General features: G+C 39.0%; 1 protein-coding gene across 7 annotated transcripts in view; it reads left to right on the plus strand.

Moving 5' to 3' along the window:
• erc2 (ELKS/RAB6-interacting/CAST family member 2) overlaps positions 1-20,832 on the plus strand; it is a 64,031-nt gene that overhangs the window by 20,968 nt on the left and 22,231 nt on the right. For all 7 annotated transcript variants that reach the window (XM_036152115.1, XM_012849613.3, XM_021308993.2 and 4 more), the window contains 8 exons: positions 604-1,038; positions 1,313-1,387; positions 5,272-5,427; positions 8,344-8,511; positions 9,716-9,883; positions 15,222-15,359; positions 16,791-16,931; positions 17,133-17,273. In XM_036152115.1, coding sequence (XP_036008008.1) covers positions 604-1,038; positions 1,313-1,387; positions 5,272-5,427; positions 8,344-8,511; positions 9,716-9,883; positions 15,222-15,359; positions 16,791-16,931; positions 17,133-17,273 — 1,422 coding nt within the window. The remainder of the gene's footprint in view (positions 1-603; positions 1,039-1,312; positions 1,388-5,271; positions 5,428-8,343; positions 8,512-9,715; positions 9,884-15,221; positions 15,360-16,790; positions 16,932-17,132; positions 17,274-20,832) is intronic.

A 20,832-nucleotide genomic window follows, 5' to 3' on the forward strand; every position in this document is an offset into this window, starting at 1 on the left:
CTTTTCCTTTGTGACATCTAAATACAAGCCATGGAAATAGTGAATGAATACTGTATTATCGGATGAATTTCACTCAGCATCTATCCAGCTTCTGTTCTTATTAAATTAAGCCTTTACTATAATTTGTCACTCATGTGTATTTAGATGTTTTTGTGATATTTCACCCTGAAGTGACATATTTACTAGCCTCCACATCTAGGACTTAGACTCTCTACAACATATATGAACATTGTAACTTATTAATACCTGTTTAAGAATTTGAGCGTTTCCATCACTAGACTAGGCAGCACATGTACATGATGAGTAAGGAGTGTCTTGCATTTATATATTTTTGAGTTGTTCTTTCAGTTTTAGAACTGCCCTTAGAGGCTTGAAACCCATTATTTGTGTCCCGGTCTCTTATGATGTGTGTCATGGTAAAGAAATCTACTGTATTGCAAGAGATTCTCCCTAACGCTGGCTTTGAATAATAAATAATAAACCTCTTTGGAGAAAATTATTTAAAAATCTGTTTTTTTTAAATGACTCTTGATTCTGTGTTTTATTCCTAAATGCGTTGGATCTCTGTGTGTACACGTCCATGTCTGTCCATGTCACTTGCAGCATCTCCAAATGACCATCCAGGCTCTGCAAGACGAGCTGCACACACAGCGAGACCTTAACCACCTGCTTCAGCAGGAGAGCGGCAACCGATCTGGCTCGGAGCATTTCACCACCATCGAGCTGACAGAGGAGAACTTCCGCCGGCTGCAAGCCGAGCACGACAGGCAGGCCAAGGAGCTCTTCCTGCTCAGAAAAACCCTGGAGGAGATGGAGCTAAGAATAGAGACCCAGAAGCAAACGCTCGGTGCCAGGGACGAGTCCATTAAGAAGCTGCTGGAGATGCTGCAGAGCAAGGGGCTGCCTCCCGGGCCAGGCAGGGCCTCCGAGGAGGAAGAGCAGGAGAGAGCCAGGCGCATTGCCGAAGCAGAAGCCCAGCTTGGACACCTGGAAGTCATTTTGGATCAGAAGGAGAAGGAAAATATCCATTTGCGAGAGGTACAGCTTGACCAACAGCATTTGAAATTGAATACATGTCTTTTGTTTGGTTGTCACTAGATGGCAGTGCTGAGTATTGTCTGTGCCGTGAACTCTTGTCTGCTCCTTGTGACACATTGTTTATGTAATACACAAAAACTGCAGAGCACATTATGCAAATGTAACACTATCATTAGTGTGTACACATGCATATTTTGTGTTGTGTGATTATTTTTATCCTATTTTATTTCTTTGTTGTTGTTAGAGAATAAGTTTTTGTTTTGTTCTCCAATAGGAACTGCACAGAAGAAACCAGCTCCACCAGGATCCAAGCAAAACCAAGGCCTTGCAGACCATCATAGAGATGAAAGTAAGAACTTGACTGCTCACAGCAGCTCACCATTTGTGTGAAAGCTAATATTGTGTATTCATGTGCTTCTATTCTCAAGCCTCCCTTTGCATTTCCCACTGAGGCTTCTGCTGATGTGTGTTCTGCTGAATCTATTGTTGTCACTGCAATTTGCTGCAGCTGAGTCAATCGTCAGCCCCCCCGTCACAGCTCTCCTTCTGACCCATGGAATAGCGCTGTATCAGCTTTCAAAGTCTTTGTGCTAAGTTGACCAAGAGTAAACATTTGAAATTAAACATTGGAATTGAACAATTTGGAAGTTATGTTAATCTAAATGAGCTCAGGGAGGCACTGGAATTTAAATAAGAATACACATCTTATGCAAAGCGTAGCTAATATATTCATATCTGTTAAACAATTTCACATTTTACAAAGTTACAATAAAGAAATTTCACATTTTATTGTGACAGACCAACACAAGGTAGATTTTGAAATAGAGCAAAAATGACAATTTAAAAAAAAATGTTTTTACTAATAAAAATCTGAAATGTATTTGATGCATATTTATTAAACTCCCTTTACTCTAATGTTCTATAAATACAATCCAGTACAACCAGTTGCCTTCAGAAGTCACCCCATTCATAAATGGATTTCACCTTTGTGTAATTTAACCTCAGTGTAAGTACAGCTGTTCTGTGAATGTCTCAGACGTTTGTTAGAGAATAACGAAAAGCACAATTAAGACCAAAGAACACAGCAGGGAAATTTGCCAACAGGGCTACTTCTAGTCTGGACCTTACGGAACAGCTGCAAAATGAAGGCTGTTGTCTAAAGAAACCATTGAGTAGTTCCATGTAAGGTTTTCCCACAGGTCATGTTAGGGGACACAGCAAACATATAAAAGAAGATGCTCTAGTCAGATAAGACCAGAATTTAACTTCTAGCCTATTTATGGCAAAGCTGATACTGCATATCACCCTGAACACACCTTATCCACAGTGAAACATGGTGATGGCAGCATCATGTTTTTGGAATTGTTTTCTCAAACTGGAAGGTTGCCAAAAACTTCATACTGGGGCTTAGGTTCACCTTCATATGGCATGACTCTAAACATACATCCAAGGTTAAAATTTAACTGCTTAGTTAAAGTCATGTCTGTCTTTGAAAACGGGCCAGTAAAAGCAAGACCTACATCCAAATGAGGGCCTCAAAAAGAATTAAGAATTAAGAGTCAATACAAAATCTTTACTGTCATTATGTAACCATAATTAATTTTTTTGTGAGACACCGCTTCAGAGGTCACCTGTAATACACAGTCAGACACAAATCAAAGGCATACATGTTCAAATTGAGTGTACCAAACATACAGTGTACCAAACAAGAACGCTTCCAGAGAAGCTAAAACATGTGCAAATAGTCCTTAGAATCTGGTAATAATTTCATTTTCAAGACAGCTAGCATTCAGTTTAAAGAACTATATGAAAATACTGGCAATTGTATAAATCTACCAGATGAACACTCCCTAAGAGGTAGAAAAAAATGTAATGATCAAGTAAATTGAAATGCTTACGTTAGTTACAAATTACATGTTACAGAACTAGGCAATTTGCATGAGCTCCAAACAAACAGTCTATGAGAAGCTTGAGGTGTGCAAATAGTCCTTGTCATCCGATAACAATCAGACAGATAGCAGTCACTTTGATGAGCAATGTAAATTACTGTGCATTTGCATGAATCTACCAGATAAACGCTTTGAGAAGTTAAAAAGTGTGTAAATAGTCATTAGCAAAAACTGGAACATTCCAGCTACATTAGCATGTGAGAGAAAGTGCAAGTCATCCTTAAACGGATCAAGAACCTGTGAAACCAGGACCAGGTTTGTAAATATGGAAACAGACTGTAAACTGGGCTGGTGGTTTATTTGTTTTTCAGCAGTGGCAAGATTCATGGTCACTGATCCACTCCATCCGGCTGAGCCTTTGCTAAATAGCTTGGGCTGAGCTTGAGCTATTTAGCATACATAAATGGGCAAAAGTTTCAGTCTCTATGTGCAAAGCTTGTAGAGTCGGACCACAAAAGACTTGCCCCAAAGTGTTGTTCTGCAAGTATTGACTCTGGAGAGCTAAATGCAAATGCATTTTTTTCCCTTGAAAAATGTGTCACCTTCACTTTTTAATTGTGCACTATAATATTTTTGTTTATCATGCACCTAATATCCTAATAAAAACAAATTTAACTTTGTGATTGTAACAATGTAAAACGCAAAGGTATTCAAGGGATGTGAACTGTTCTGTGAGGCTTTGTAACACGGCTTTTAAATGGTGATACAGGGATAAATGTAAACATGTTATATAACACAGGAATACATCACAGTTTTAGGACTCCACCCAAAACTAATTTGGGCTTTCAGTTTAAGTTCATTTAATCACATAAATCTGTGTTTGACTTCTGAACACAGATGCAGCACAGACGCAGAAAATGATGAAATGTAGCTGCAAAAGGCATTTAATGTCGCTGTGACAGTGGAGAATATCGGGACCATCCAGCTTCTGAAATGCTGTAGACACCCCCAGCCTCACTGCAGAGGCCTGACATCACTTCCTCAAAAATAAATCATGACATCATCGCTGAGCTGACACAACCCTTCTCGCTCGGCTGCACCGGCCCAGCCTCCCACGGGCCGGTCATGTGACTTCAGGATGCTCAGTACCCTGTTGATTATCATACAGCGTGAGGGAAGTCCCGCCTCCTCCTCCTTCTCCTTTGCTGTGGAGGAAGACCCTGCTTCCCTCCTCTCTCCCCTTCTCTGTTGATGCTGATGGAAGCAGGAATAATCCGTCCTCCCTGCCTCCCTCCCGTCTCCATCCCTCCCGCCTTCTCTTCTTCCTCACTCACCAGAGACAGCGCACCGTATATAGCCTGCCTGCTGCTGCCATGGAAACAGGTGTGGTTGTTTATGACACTGAGAGGCTAGTATGCAGGGAGATGGAGAGACAGAGGGATGTACAGATGCAGGAACAGATAACGAGAACAATCCACTGACCAGGTCCGTGGGATAAAATCACTCTTCTCTGAAGGTACGGTGCCTCGTGTCTGTTGCAGGCTTGTCACTTCATTGATATTCTTCTTGTAAGGTGAGATGCAGCAGCAGGGCGAAGTGCATGCACACGGGCTGCACTCCATGCATTGACGTTAAACTCCCAATCCTTCATTTCTCATTACAACTCATCACCCATGTTGTTCGGCGGCGGGCAGTGACTGACCCTGCTAATGGCTATAAGTTCACAAGTTCACAAAGAAAAAGGAAGGTGGATATTAAAAAAAAGAGAGAAAGCCAGGAGGAAGCAGGGTTGCTCTGTGCTCTGCTGGAGAGGGAGATGAACCATGGCTAATCTTAAAGACGTAGTATTATTATTTATTTAAAAAGCCGTGAAGCTAAAACTGGTCTCTCCGTTGCAGACCAGAGAGTTGATTCTGCATTTATCTGTGAGCCTCCACAGCTGAAGCTAAGGCTTTTTACTTCTTTTTCCTTTTTTATTTTTGCACGTCTCTCTCTGTTTCTGAAGGATCAGTCTGTGCTGGATGTGCACTCAATATTTCCCAATGGTGATTAATCCTTTGAGCCACTGCAAAGAGCTGGGTAGAAAGCTTTTGATTTTACTGACAGATACTGCAGTTGTTCCGAGCCAAACCAAAAAGCTTCTTCCGTTCACTGTTTAGCTCTCTGCATCTCCTCTTTTCATGTCTCCTCTGTCTCTCTGTCTGTTCAAGTCGTTTGGGTTGATTTCAGTCTTCATATTTATTCCTGGACTCTTGTCTGTAGTTCAGATTTACTTGCAGAATGCAACCAGCAGAAATAGTGCTCTGAGTTTTGAGGCGTGACTCCTTTGCATGTTTGTGTGCAGGATACCAAGATTGCCTCTCTGGAGCGCAACATTCGAGATCTGGAGGATGAGATCCAGATGCTGAAGGCAAACAGTTTACTTAACACAGAAGACCGAGAGGAGGAGATCAAACAGATGGAGGTCTACAAGAATCACTCCAAGTTTATGAAGACCAAGGTAGAGGCATGTGGATTCAGAAAGACATTGTGAATTTTCTGCTGTTTTTTTAAGTTCAGCTAAGATCATGGTCCTTATGCTGGTGAAGATTCTCAGTCATCCAGGTCATGGTTATTCCAAAAAAAAAGTAAAAAACAAAGCGACTGGACTTGTTTTACGGAAAACAAGTCCAGTCGCTTTGTTTTTTACTTTTTTTAATTGGAACGATGGTCCTTAATCACACATGCACTTAACTTAAACTGTTAAGGTTTAAAAAGGAAAATGCTTGCTTTTAATAATGGAAACTTTTATACATGTTATTTTGTTCTTTATTCATTCTATTTGAAAAATTGAGAACAATAACCGATCACAACAAATCTGAATGAAAACAGGAGGAGAAAAAACAAGGGGCTCAATATAACTGATCATCACAGTTAACTTTAAAATCACGATTTAGGAATCTTTATTGTCATTATGTGTCACCATAATGAGATATTTGATGAGACTGATACCAGCTCAGAATGCAAACCTCCGCCCACCCCCCCATGAAATAAATTTATTGAATCAACCAACACACTTTCTAAGAAGCTTAATGCATGCAAATAGTCCTTAGCAATTAATAGGATTAATTTCCAAGACAAAAAGTGAGATAGCAGTCCCTCCACAGACGATATGGATTATTATGCAGTTGCATGAATGTATCACACAAACACTCTGTCGTTTGATACATTTATGCACACAGTAAAATACTGTGCACTAAATTAAAATTTTCAAGTTACAGAACTGTGTAATTTGCATGGCTGTCCAAACAGACATGCCCTAAGAAACTGAAGTGTGCAAAAGGACATCAGCATGTAAGAGTAAATGATTCTCATCAGATCAAGAACATGTTGAACCAGTAGTATGTTTGTAACATGTACCACATTATGAACACATAAAGTACAAGTAAACATTACAGAGTCTCGCTTAAAAGTGGCCACACCCCCTGTTATAATCCCAAGTGTCTGTGATGTTAATGGACTTTAATGAATAATTTAAAAATCTTTGTTACATATAATGTGATACACGGCTCGTACAAATCATGTGAAAAGCAAATTTATTCGAGGAAACATAAAAAATAAAAGGCAATAATCTGGTTGTAAACATTTGCACACCCTTAAACCAATACTTTATTAAACCACTTTTTGATTCAGTTCCCAGTTTCTTTCAACTAAGAAAAACATCCAAAACCGTTTGGAAGAATATGCTATGTTATGATAAAACAAGACTTGAGCTTCTGGGCCACAGTTCCAAGTGTTTTTCACACACAAACAAACATCAAAAGAACACCACATACACAGTGAAAGATGTTGACGGCATCATGCTCTGGGGTGCTTTTTCATCAGATGGAACACAGTTTTCACTGTGAAGAAGATATGTCCTCACAATTTGATAGATTTGGAGAATTTCTGTAGCATGTATTAGCCAAATATTGTCAAGTCAAAATGTGGGATGCAGACAGATTCTCTCCCAAAGGAGAAAGTGAAGCTACCTTTAATCCAAACATGCTTCCACCAAGTATTTCTTTAGTATTCGATACTGATTTCATACTAATAGATAATAAGACACCTTTTTACTTCCCACAGATTTATTTGTAGTTCATTTGAACTATACTGCATTGTTAAGAGGTTTTGTCATGAGATGTCAAGAGGGTGTGTACACTTTTGAGACCAACTGTATGTTGTCAAATCGGACATGTGTATGTTTAATATTTGTGCAATACATGAAACATTTGTAGGGATCGGTGGTGGCTCCGGGTCCATTTGCCTTTTCGCTTATTCATATACTCATTTTCATTATCACTTTCTTTTTCATACCTGTGTACAAAAAAACATTGTACTCATATACTGAAATCATTGGGCATGAATTTATTTTTCTTTGCAGTTTTCTTTCATGAATTATGGAGATTGCCATAAAACTGCCCAAATATACATGCATCCATCCCTATTCTTCCACAGTGGTGTGGCTTCTACATCCAGCAGTCACTGGGCAAGGAGTAGGGTACACTTTAGGGGAAACTTAAAGAGGCCAGTTAACCTAAAGGTTATGGTTTTGGACAGTGAGAGGAAGGCAGAATACCCAGAGAGTAACCACACATGCAAAAAAAAAAACCTACTCTACAAAAAGACCGCAGGCTGGGATCCAAACCCAGTACTTACTTGCTACAATTTAAGGCCACTGTCCAGCCCAGAACTCCTCAAACCCTGAAATATAATATAATGTAATTGTTCATTATCTATTAAAAGGCTGTATTTCACTCTATTTTAATTTGTTTTGGTTCTTAACCCCTTGTATAACTACGGCCCTTTATGAAAAATTACATATTATCTCCCCTCCTGCTGGTAGTTAAGATTTTTTCAAGTCATAAAACCACATTTACATGATAAGTACAATATAGATAATTACATCTGGTGGGTACAAAATGGCGTACGGTTGGCACAAAGTGTACCAAGGCAGAAGCCTCTATGTCAGCTTTTCTGGCATGAAACGACCAAAACTTCAAAGGTTCAAAATGTTAAAGGAGGTTAAATCACCATCACCAGTCAATAGTCCTGTGTTGCTCTAAACCTCTCTTTTTAGAGGTTTCCGATTGTGTTTACAAAGAACTCTCTATAAGATACAAGTCAAAGCCACAGTTTTGTTGCTCTATTTTTAAACTTCTTTTCATCAATCATGAATAGGGGCAATGTATAATGTATGAAACATGGAGGGGAGTCAGCCCAAAATGCATTTTTAATGAGAAAAAAGGCGTGCTGATGAAGATAGTGGTCTCACTGTTCAACAAGACTTTTTCCTCACACATACACACACGTGGACATTGCGCTGGTAAAAACTTGATATTGCTGATATCTTGGGTCAGTCATGAAGTCAAGAGGTTGTTTTTTGTGTATTGTACAGATTGACCAACTGAAGCAGGAGCTGTCAAAGAAAGAGTCAGAGCTATTGGCTCTGCAAACAAAACTAGAGACCCTCAACAACCAGAACTCAGACTGCAAACAGCATATTGAGGTGCTCAAAGAGTCTCTCACTGCCAAAGAGCAACGTGCTGCCATCCTGCAAACAGAGGTAATAAAAAAAACTCCTTCACTTGTTTGTCAGCTAAACAAAATACAGAAGATCTATATCTATATATTGGAAAGACATCTGTTGTTTTTATTCTAGTTACAATTATCTGTACAACGATCAGATAGTTGGTGTAAGAGTTACATTTTCCCCTTAATTCCTCTACTGGGTCTGAAAGCTGAGACCTGGATCCCCGATTATGGTTCCACCAAGGGCCAACAGAACCAGTTCCACAAATTCATGTTATGTTTTAGCGTTAATTGATAAAGCATGATTTTCAGTTTAGAAAAATTCAACTGCTTGGAGAAAATTGTTGGATTCCTTTGCTCACAAAGTCCTGGGTAAAGCAAGGATGTATCCCGTCCTGGGTCAGTTCATATTAACAACGCAGGATTGGGTTATGGGTTTCACCCAGCATATCTGGCTTGGTTATTATCCTGAAAAATGTAGTTTAAAGTGACTAAAGTCCAACATCAAGGCTACCGAGGAGTGGGTTGATCAGAACCTGTGACTACACAAGCAAGTTCACTAATGTGGGGAGTGAAGGCTGGCATGTGTGGCCCCATACAACACATTATCTGAGTTTGCTGTAATCGTTATTGCTGGCTCTGATTGAAAAACGGCAGAATATACAGTGCATCACAGGTTCTTGCATATCCTGCTATAAAAGCACACCCTCTTCACTAACTACTGAGCAAGTAAAAAGTTAAACAACTTATTCTCTTGTGTAAACAACCCAACAAACTGGGTAGGAATCAACGACCAAATATTTGATTAAAACTTCCCAACATCTGTCCCAACTGCATAAACCCAAGACTCAACCGAGCAGTCGCTTGCTGCATGCAACACTGTAACTAACCCCAAGGTTAAATTTTGCAGATCTTTCCTACAAGTAGTTAGACTTAGACTTAGACTTAGACAACTTTATTTGTCACTTTGTATGCACAAAGTGCGTACAGAACGAAATTTTGTTTGCATACAGCTTGAAAAATGACAGTAAAATGATTTCAGGATAAAGATGCAGCAGCGATTTATGTAAACAATTGAAATGTAAACAATGTAAACAACTTGCTAACATTCTGTCAATATGCAGTAGTGTTTAAAAGCCGCAAGAAGTTTTCCTAAAATATTAGCAGCACTAAGAAAACTCTGTTCGTTTAAAGCAATCGGATTATCACTTAAACGTCGTGGTTGTGCCATCCTTCAGGTGGACGCTCTACGTCTGCGTCTGGAGGAAAAGGAGTCCTTCCTGAACAAGAAAACGAAGCAGCTGCAGGATCTGACAGAGGAGAAGGGAACCCTCGCTGGAGAGATCAGGGACATGAAGGACATGCTGGAAGTTAAGGAAAGAAAGATTAATGTCCTGCAGAAAAAGGTGAGAAGGAAGGAGAAGATCTAGGCTTTTTAAAGGTTGAAGTTGAGAACAATAGCTGAACACATTATGTTGAAGCATAGTGTGTGGGTGAACGATGTACTTTTTACTCTAGGAGTCATCAGAACTTTCAAACAAATAACGATTGTATCGTAATTTCAGTCAACCTATTGTCTCCTGGACTAAAATAGTCCATTTATCCATCGTCTCTAGCTGCATATCCTTGCAGGGTTGCAGGGGAGCTGGTGCCTATCTCCAGCAGTTGTTGGGCGAGAAGCAGGATACAAAAAAAAGTCACTCAATGAAAACACAAGGCAGAGTACTTGCTCTCTCCATTACAAGTGAGAGTGTGTCTTGACGGGTGTAGTGTCCACAGAAAGAAAAAAAAAAAAAAAAAAAAGGAAACGAATGCCTGGGTTAGCTTTAAGATACGTGCCAGCCAGAAATCCTGATGCAGTGTTACCTACTCACTAGTTATACTTTATATTATCTACTTTATTCAAGTTTTTAACCAGCTGTCAATTCTAAGGCTAGAGTTCACAAAGCTGGGGGTTCAGCTCAACTTTTATCCAATCATTTGCGCTCGCTATCGGCTTCTTCTCTGCACTATTTTCAAAGAGCTGATTGCCTCCATCAAGTCCATGATTGAGGCTTTAAAACTGTAGAAAAAATCTCATTGTTCCTATTTGGGAAGGTGTTTTTAAATAATTAGGTAACAAAGATGTTTCAAATATGTTTAGTTGATTTATAGCTTTAACTGAAATTGATACTTGAAATTGAAAGTTTCTCAGATTTTACAGTTATTGTATACAGGGATAATTTGATGTCATTGTTCCATTTGACAATATATTGCAATTATTGTCAAATAATATCAGGATAAAAATAAACTTGTGGTGCATTTTAGTCCATCTCTACGCCCTGTCACATTCACTTAAAAGCAGGAAAAAATATATTTTGTTGCTTAAGTAGATATACAACTTATTGCACTGCTCGTTAATTCTCTTGAGTTATGTTTATTGAGATTTGCCTGACAAAACAAAAGTTACTTGTAACGTGTTATGAAGTGATAAACTTTCTGTCCTAACTATGCTACCCCTCGTTGGATAAAGAAGATGAATCCAGGCAGAACTGCTGGTTGTCTAGGTGCTGTCCTGAAAACAATTTGGGGCTATATTGATAATTTGCAAACATTTTGGGGAAAACCTGGTCTCATCCGGAGAGATGCCATCCATCCCACTTTGAACGGAGCAGCTCCTCTGCTTAGGTATCTGGCTGAATTTATTGCCAAAATAGTGGCAACCCAATGTCCAGAACAGGAAGCAAAGTCATAGCTTAACGCACCTGTCTGCACCTTCTGTACTGTTACCCACCACCATGTGTCCCATTACCAAATTGAGAAAGTGTCTCAATTGCTGATTGAGATGTATTAGACAATGTAGCCTCCATGAAAAAAATAGGGCAATTATTCATAGGAGGCTTGTTCCCTGTTTAATTAAGAATTGTCTATTTAAAGCACAATAATAGGAAATTTTAGATAAAGTGGTGCCTTTATACTGATGATGCTCAGCTATATTTACCAGTAATGGAGTCAAGACCGGTTCTTCGGAGGCCAAGGTCAAGACTAAGGCTGAATCTTTTGAAATAGACTTATATTTTAGGTTAGTCTTTCTTTCTAAAAAACAACAACAACAAAAAAGTAATAATTTACCACACAAACTGCTGAATTAAAAAGACTAAACACTAAACTTCTGGGTATTCAATAATCATCATAGTAAACTAATAAGGATATTTGCAAACTGATGCAACATTTGTAACGAGGGTCAGGGTCTCTGAATCTGAGTTTTACTCTTCAGTTTTACTCTTCTTCTTAGGTTCAATTGTTTTGTACTCACTGGTTTTTATTGCAGCATATAAGTTAACTTATGGTTTTATTTGGTCTTGTAAAGTTTTTATTTATATTATTTTGGTTTTATTCGTATGTTTTTTAAATTTTTATGTTTTTAACTTTGCATTGTTGTTGTCGTTTTTGTTTGCAGCACTTTAGCCAACAGCAGTTGTTTTTAAAAGTGCCATAAATAGATAAAATTTGATTATCTTATCTTATTATCTTCCACATCTGGGAAAGTCGACAGGCACCAGGCACAGGATAGCCTACTTAGGGGTTGTTCAAAAGTCACAGTGTTTGGGCGGCTCGGGGTGACTATGAGCCGGGGGGACATGTACAATCAGTTTGCTTTTTGTCTTGTGATATGCATTTGCGGCGGATATCAAAGGGAGGGTTAGTATTTGAAATATGCACAGGGTCCTGAACTGGCCTCGACCAAATTTTTCGAGGCCCAACAATACGAGGCTGAGCCCAAGACTGAAGCATCACCATCTAAGGCTGAGACCGAGACCGAGACCGTCCCTCATATTTGCCAATAGATTGTAATGAATCTTATCAATTGGGTAGATTACAGGGATCTCTTGAATACATAAAAACCTGGATTTTTTTTCTGCTTTTAAATTCCTGATTGTTATTAAATTGGCATTTGCCAATAAAGTAAAGAACCTTGAGGTAATTTTTCACTAAAACATGTAATTCAAATCTAAGGAGGATGTGGAATCTGGGAGTTGAGCTGCTGGAGGATATAATGACAATTTTCCTTCACTCTGCTATGTTTGCCTGCTTTCCAATTTTGTATATTTACTGCTCTTTCAATTTTATCTTCTCTCCCTCTTCATAGAGGCTACATGTGGCCTGGCATTCTATTTAACTATGACACCTTCCTTGAGGGGACATTGGCTGGGTCACTGCTGCCAACAACTTCATGTTCTCGTTGTATAGATGATACAATTGGCTCTGTCTTGCAATGTTTAACCCTGTCTCTCCTTTACACATAGCTATTGACTGAGATTTTACTAAAACAAATTCCATTTGCTCTCTTTCATCCTCTAGGTTTGAAAATTGGTTCAGGGCTTACAGTCTCTGCCTAGCTGTGTTTCTTTCGTAGATGAAGCCACTAATGGAGCTACTATTGCCATTACACTTTAACTTTTCTTCAACATAGAATGTAGTCATGGATAAGTACTTCTATATTTTTTTGTGTGTTTATTTATTTTTTGTGTGTGTGTGTGTGTGTGTTTGTGTGTGTGTGTCTGTACCGTCATCTCAAGGTCCCCAGTCTGTCGTGGCAGATGGCTGTTCACACTGAGCCAGGTTCTGCTGGAGGTGTCTTCCTGTTAAAGGGAAGTTTCTCTTTCCGCTGTTGCTACATGCAAGCCCAGTATAAGGAATTGCAGCAACACTGTGACTTGCTGCAATCTGCTAGATCAGGGGTGTCAATCTCATTTCTATATTGGGCCACTTTAGCATCATGAAGTCATTGAAAGGGCCGGTAGCATGTGTATACATGATACTTTTGATTTCATAATTTCATTTCAGTTCACATAAAAATATAAAACAATGCGCAGTAACATAAAAGTAGCACCCTTATGTCCAGTTTATAGGATATCTGTAAAACAAAAGTTCATTTTGATGTGAGTTACACTTTAAACTCATCATTCTGCATCACTTTTTCTCCTTTTGGACATTCTGGGTTGTTTTAATGTGTTGTGGGAAAACTGACATCTGGTGGCAGGATGCTGTTACTACGTTTTAAAAAAAATCTAAATTCACTACAGAAGGTATAGTTCAGGGGTCGGGAACCTTTTTGACTCAGAGAGCCATGAAAGCAAAATATCTGGAAATTTATTTCAGTGAGAGCCAATTTCAGTGAGAGCATGTGACGTTGCATGTGTGACGTCACATGCGACGTCCGCGCTACTTCCGGGTCCCGCTTGTATGCAAAAACAGGACTGTTCTCGCATTCTATCATTACAAAATGGGTGAATTAGAGCATGCTTTTAGTTAGTTTATTTTCGAAATGTAAACAGTGCCTACGACTTTTTGTGCTCCCGGTTGCACAGAGAGGCATTCCAATTCGTTGGATGTACGTTTCTTTCGTTTACCGAAGAAAGACAAAAGAAATGGATATTTTCAATGAAGAAGGACCCAGGCACATCGACTGGGGGAGCCATCATACCCCGACAGAATGTGCAGTCTACACTTCCGGTAAATACAACTAAATTTTGCACTGGTCATTTTTCTACTGAAATAGCAGCGGAGGGGAGGTGGTGATCGCTAGACGAGGCCGGGAGAAGCTGAGTAGGTGCAGCAGCAGCAGCAGCAGACGGCGGCTGCATTACGCCCTTGTTCACACGCGCTTATACGTCTGTGTTTACGCTGCAACGTCGCCGACACCTCCACCTATTTTAATAAGACAAAAACACCAAAATAATCCTTTGTGAACAATTTTTTTTAACCTACCGGGCGGGTGTTCCTCTCTGCTGAGGAGCAGTCTGTGTCCGTGAACATCAATTCATCCATCCATCCATTTTCTGACCCGCTTAATCCCTCATGGGGTCGCGGGGGTTTCTGGTGCCTATGTCGCAATATCAACCATCAACTTACTCTTAAAACGATCTTGTGATACGTTATCTAAAGAAGAAAAATACGTTGAGAACTCGTCGTTTCCTTTGTTTGCGCCCGCCATTGTGTTCGCCTTCTGCCTTCCAGTCCGGCGCGCATGCGCGAAAAACCCGGATGAAAACAATAGCGGTGATATTTTGTTTAATCTGCGAGCCAGATGAAATTATCAAAAGAGCCACAACTGGCTCGCGAGCCATAGGTTCCCGACCCCTGGTATAGTTTATATAAACAGAACTTGACTGCATTGTTTGAAAGCCACAATCATTTGGAATGTATGTACTTGACTTTGAATTTGCTGATATGATTCCAATGAATTAACTTTTTAATGTAATGTTGTAAAGTGCCATGAGAGGACAGCTGTTGTGAACTGGGGCTATCTAAATTTGTTGAACTGAAAACATTCAATAGAAAAATGAAAATCCAAAATATGAAATAAGAACTAAAAAGTCTATAATTCTATAAAAACAAATTGGAAAAATTGGAAGCAAACTAACTAGCACACTATACATGAAAGCAAAATCCAAAATAAAAATCTGCCGACCTCAACAGTGTTATCCTCAGTTCAATTTGAGATGTAATCATAAACCTTTAGGATTTAAAAAAACAATTTTCACAATAAATCTACTGCATTTTTTAGAAGTGTGTTTTATTTCAGGTATTAAGTACCTATTTGCAGCATGTTTTTTTTAAAATGTTAAAGACCTTATTGTTTAAAAAAACATTATTTATTCTTTATGTTTACTAAGTGTGACTATTCAAACCTGAAGCAATCCTTTGCCCAATTTTGATATTATATTTTATACGGCTTTGTTCTGTTTTTCTATGAGTTAGATTGAGAACTTGCAGGAACAGCTGAGGGACAAAGACAAGCAGCTGGGAAATCTCAAGGACAGGATCAAATCTCTGCAGACTGACTCCAGTAACACAGACACTGCCCTGGCCACCCTGGAGGAGGCGCTGTCAGAGAAGGTATAACACATGATGGGGATCAAGTTAGATCAAGTGTGAGATCTTATTTGTTGCCTGTGTTTGTATTTTTTACATTCCTATGTGTTGCAGTCTGGCACATTGAAATATGTTGGAAACAGAGATTATGGGGAAATGATAATATTGGTAGTAGAACCTAAGCTTTTTGGAGTCTAAATACATGAGGAATTACATACTAAAAAAGATTTGAATCAAAGTGGATAATTTTTATTTATCTATTGGCAAATTACAGCAATTGTATTTATTGCACAGTAGAACAAATCAGTTCCTCAGTTTTTTTTGGTGCAGCTTTAGGCTTTCATTGAAAAATATTTTAAGATTTTCTCATGAATTAGTTTTGTTGCAGTATTTCTCATTTATATTACTTTGATAACGTGTTTGTAATATTCATGGTAAAACACCATGCTAAAAATAATCAGATCTGTTGAACTTTTGCAAATTTTGCCAATTTCACACGGCCAAAGGAGGCTGCACAATGGCGCAATTGGTACCACCTTTGCCTTGCAGCAAGAAAGTTGGGAACTGAGGCTGGGTTTAAACCCCACCATGGATCTTTCTGGGTACTCCAGCTTCCTCCTAAAGTCTGAAAAAAAGACTGATAGGTTAATTGGTCTCTCCAAAGTTACCCTTAGGTGTGAGTGTACGCAAATGGTTGCTTGTCCTACATAACCTTATGTCGCTCTGTGATGGACTGGCAACTTGTTCAAGGTGTAAGGATAAGCGGGTATAGCCATTGGTTGGATGATATCCCAAACTGAATGTTGTTTTTGGATTTTATGTGATAGACCAACACAAAGTACGTGCAAGTATGAGGATGCAGGATTCCAAAACATTTTAGAAATATCAGCGTTTTGGAGAGATGGTTAGAGCTAAATATAGGGGAATTATGGAAGAAAATCTGACTTGGGACTGGCATGGAGCTTTACCTTTCATCGGAACAGGGATAAAAGTATATTCATGGATCATAATGACCCAAACAATGTTTAGGTCTAAATCATATTGGGAATCTCCAGAAAGACTTGGAAGTGATGTTCACAGATGCTTTCAGTTGCAGTAAATGTTTCTATAAAGCTGTGATTCAGGGAAACAGAATACAAATAGTTGCCACATTTTGTAGGTATTTAAAAAGAAACATTTATCATTGACCTTCTAATCAGAATTATCCACTACTTTTTGGTCTATTCCAAAAAAGTACAAATAAAATATATTTTATTCAAGTTTGTTACCACGGGGGAAAAGGAAACGTTCAAGGGGGGATGGATTGCTTTTAATAACACTATAATTTTAAGTTGATATTTTTAGGCTATTACTTGACAGTTGTAGATGGTTGAAATGAACCGTATTTATTCAGTATTTTAGATATAGTCAACACGGTTTACTAGTGTGTATCCGTGTCTTGTTTCTATTCTTCAGGAGAGAATTATTGAGCGATTAAAAGACCAAAGGGAGAGAGAAGATAGAGAACGTCTGGAAGAAGTAGAGTCCTATAAGAAAGAGAACAAAGATCTAAAGGAGAAGGTTAACAGCCTGCAGATAGAGTTAACAGACAAGGAGGTAAGTGTGAACGTGGATCCACCCTAACCCCCTCTCCTACGGGGTCAGGGTGGATCCACATGCCTCTCTATGTTTTTCTTTGTTCACCAGCCATCATGAGCCGTCTTCTCTGATGCTGTAACCTTTTTACATCTGCTTACATGTGCAAGGTTGCTGGATTTAAACATGTGTTCAACTTCTCTTTTAATTCTCTACTTGCAGTCCAGTCTCATCGATCTCAAAGAACATGCATCATCCCTGGCATCTTCAGGCCTAAAAAAGGACTCAAAGCTCAAGTCCCTGGAAATCGCCATCGAGCAGAAAAAAGAGGAGTGTAGTAAGTTGGAGACGCAGTTGCAAAAGGTAGGTTTATGTCGTTCTATTAGTGTAAAATAACTCATCAAGACATTTGTGGGTGATTCTTGTATTATGTTTAATGAAACCAGTAGCTACCAGTTTTTATGTCATAATTAGTTGAGTAGCTAAAGGTGTGTAATTTTTCCTTCTTGCAAGAAATAGCCACCAGATGATAGATTTGCATGAACTGGATAAGCACCATCCTCTGACACCTACATGTAAAACCTGTAGGGTCAAACTTATGATTAAAGATCATATGAAGACAGCTGAATAAAAGGAACATTCCCGAAACTTTTATACCCCTTGTTTGTTTTTTTGGTAGGGTCTTTTCCAGCTTTTTTATTTTTTTTTGTTCTTTATATATAATTTTGTTAAGTTTTGTTTGATTACATCCACAAATGTCAATGTATTTTATGCCTTTTTTGTGTTTTGGATCAACAAAAAATAGTGCATGATTGTGAAGTGAGATGAAAATGATATATGATTTTTAAACATTTTTACAAATAAAAATCTAAAAAGTGAATTTCCTTGTGGCCCCTTTACTCTGATAGCCCTAAATAAAATAAAGTGTTGCCAATTGTCTTGAAGTCACCTAATTAGTAAATGTTCGTAATAAACAGCTGTTCTGTGAATGCCTCAGAGGTTTGTTTGATAAGATGAAGATAAGATAAGAATTCCTTTATTGTATTGTAATGGGGAAATTTGAGTATGACAGTGGCAAACACACATGAAGTTATACACAATTTTTAGCAATGAAAAGAAGAAGAGAATAAGAAAGAAAAAAAAACTAACCTAATCTAACGATAGCTCTAAAGAAACACCAAGACTAGAAGATACAAGTAAATACCAAATTAAATATTGCACAGTGGAAAATATTTGACAGTGGAAAAAAAAAAAAACTTTTTCCACAGCCTATTTACATAATACTGGATAATAGAAAATGCATAATAGTGCAGCATCATCCCTAGCTAAGGCAAGTTACCTTAGCATCTGGGAACAGTGTAAACAATTAATGATCGGATCAGAACCTGTGCAACGATTAGAATGATGTAAACAGTTATTATATCTGTTGGGAGCAGCAGAGATTATAAAGTCTGACTGCAGCCGTGAGGAATGACCTGCGGAAATGTTCCTTAGAGCATCAAGGATGCAGCAGTCCATGACTAAAGGAGCTCTCCAGCTCTGCAACAGCTCCGTGAATGGTGTGGGAAACATTTTCTATCAGGGATGTGATTTTTCCTTACAGTCCTTTTGTGTTTAAAAAGCCTTGATTTGGACTGCAATCCTTGGGGGTCTTTTAGGACTCAATGCAAACTCCCATTACTAACCCAGCCCTGCACCTGTACCTGGCATTGTCTAGGTGGTTCCTGCTCCTCCTCCACCTCCTCCTCATTCCTATGACTGGCATTATTCTGTCCCTCTGCATCAACTCCACACCCTCAACGGAAACTGGCCTCCTCAGCTACAACTAACAATAATAAACATTATAGAATTAACAGTTTTAGAACACAAATACAATAAAAAAAAATAAGGAAAGGGCTAAACATACAAACACAGCAAGGGAATTACTCAATTTCTTTCTATTTTTCTTTGGCTTGTAAAAAATGGTTAATGTAGAAACCCAACTGGAAAACAGGAAAAATATTATTCTTTGAACACAGACTCTCTCCTGTAATGCATTTATTTTCTTGTTCTGCCAGTAGGGATTGACATTGATTTTAATTGATAAAGCAGAGTAATTATTTATTCACATATAGTGTAAGCTTTAATGCTCTGTGTGCCCTGAACACATCCTAAGCCCACTTATAATATCTGCCAAGTCTGGGATGGGATGGTACCATGTAGGGAGTGTTTGCTAACCTGTAGTCATGCTGCTTGGTCCATTACTGGCCTAGCTGACTGGGATCACGCTGACCTCGGCCCCTCCAGTAAATGACTGCGGTCCTACGATAAAACAAAAACAGCGGTAAAAACGTAACTGGTAATTTTGCACACAGGGTGATCCTGCAGACATTTTCTCTACTCACTCATTTCTTTCTCCTGTTTTTCCAGCATCTTTGCTATTTTAACTTGCCACAGTTTCTTGCTTTTTTTAATGATCAGGTCCCGTTTAAAATATTAGATTGACTCAGCCTGATGTGGCTGTGTTTTATTACTGGCTTGGGTTAGGGTGGGTGACTTTAGCCACTGATTCCTTTAGACAATTGCACTGTAGAGTGGATCTCCCGCAGCCCCGTTTCCTGGTCCATTTGATTTGAGAGACCCAGAGGTGAACCGTCCCTCCCCATGATCTTTCCTGGTCTCTTAAGCCTCCGGGCTGTCAGTCTCTGTGCAGAAGCTGCAGCATCTTCTCACAGCAAGCAGGGCGTCTGTATCGGCACACAGTGAGGAATTGACGATTTTAGGGCGCAGATTACTTTTTAATTTTTTAACCGCTCGTGCCAGACGTGTCGGGGAGGATGCTATGGGGAAGTTTAAAGCAGAGTTAGGTTATAAAACAATACCCCAGCTCTTTGAGCACTTCACAAGGCACTGTTCAAGCCATCCCCTGCAAGGCTACCAAAGAATGGACCCTCACCTAAAATGACAGACTTGGCATAGTGCTCACTGATTAGCGAAGCAGCCTAGACGTCCATGCTAACTCTGAGGAAGCAGCAGGGAGAAATAATCGGTCAGCATGACAACTATTAATTCACAAATCTGGTCATAATAGAAAATTGGCAAGAAGAAAACCATTATTAAAAGAAAGGAACAAGGAGTCCCATTTACTTTTTGCAGGAAAACTAACATTGCACATTATGACTGACACAACATGACCGCTGAGACACAAGGTGCTGGCAACATCATGCTGTGGTAAAGCTTTTTTTTAAGCAGGGACCAGAAAGCTGGCCATAATTAATTAAAAAATAGAGGCAGTTAATATAGTCAACCTGAAAGAAAACTTGTTGGAGGTAGCAGAAGACTTGAAACTGGGGCAGAGGTTCTTCTTCCAGGAATACAACATCCATGAACATCCAGAGCTACAACAGAGTGTTTTAAAACAAATTAAGTTCATGTGTTAGAATGGGAGACTTTTCATTCTTATTTTTGAAATAATAATAATAATAACACAAGAAAAGAAACATAAGAAAACTTTTCTACTTCACAATTGTGCACAATATTTTGTTGGTTTCTTACATAAAATGTTGATAATTGCATTTAAGTTTATGATTTGAATTGCAAAAATGTGAAAAAGCACTTAAAGGTATACTATGCAACCGGGGTTGATTTTCCAGCGAGGCTCCCCCCAGAGGGCGAAAGTAAAAGTGCACTGTTGTAAAGATGCTCAGCTGTTCTGGTTCCTCCGTCAAGCCAGGCGCGGTTGTTTTGAGCTTAGCAGACAGGCGAACGCAACGAAAAGTGGAAAAAACGGCAGTACAAACAATGACTAACACAGTGAAGGTATGAACATCAAGCTTCCCGCAGCGCTATCTTGCGCCTCGCCAGTTTTATTATTATTATTATTATTATTATTATTTTTTTTTTTTTATGTTGGCGAGACGCTACCGCCACCGCCTCGCCAAGC

This window comes from Fundulus heteroclitus, chromosome 20 (assembly GCF_011125445.2).
Source record: "Fundulus heteroclitus isolate FHET01 chromosome 20, MU-UCD_Fhet_4.1, whole genome shotgun sequence".
Lineage (NCBI taxonomy): Eukaryota > Metazoa > Chordata > Actinopteri > Cyprinodontiformes > Fundulidae > Fundulus > Fundulus heteroclitus.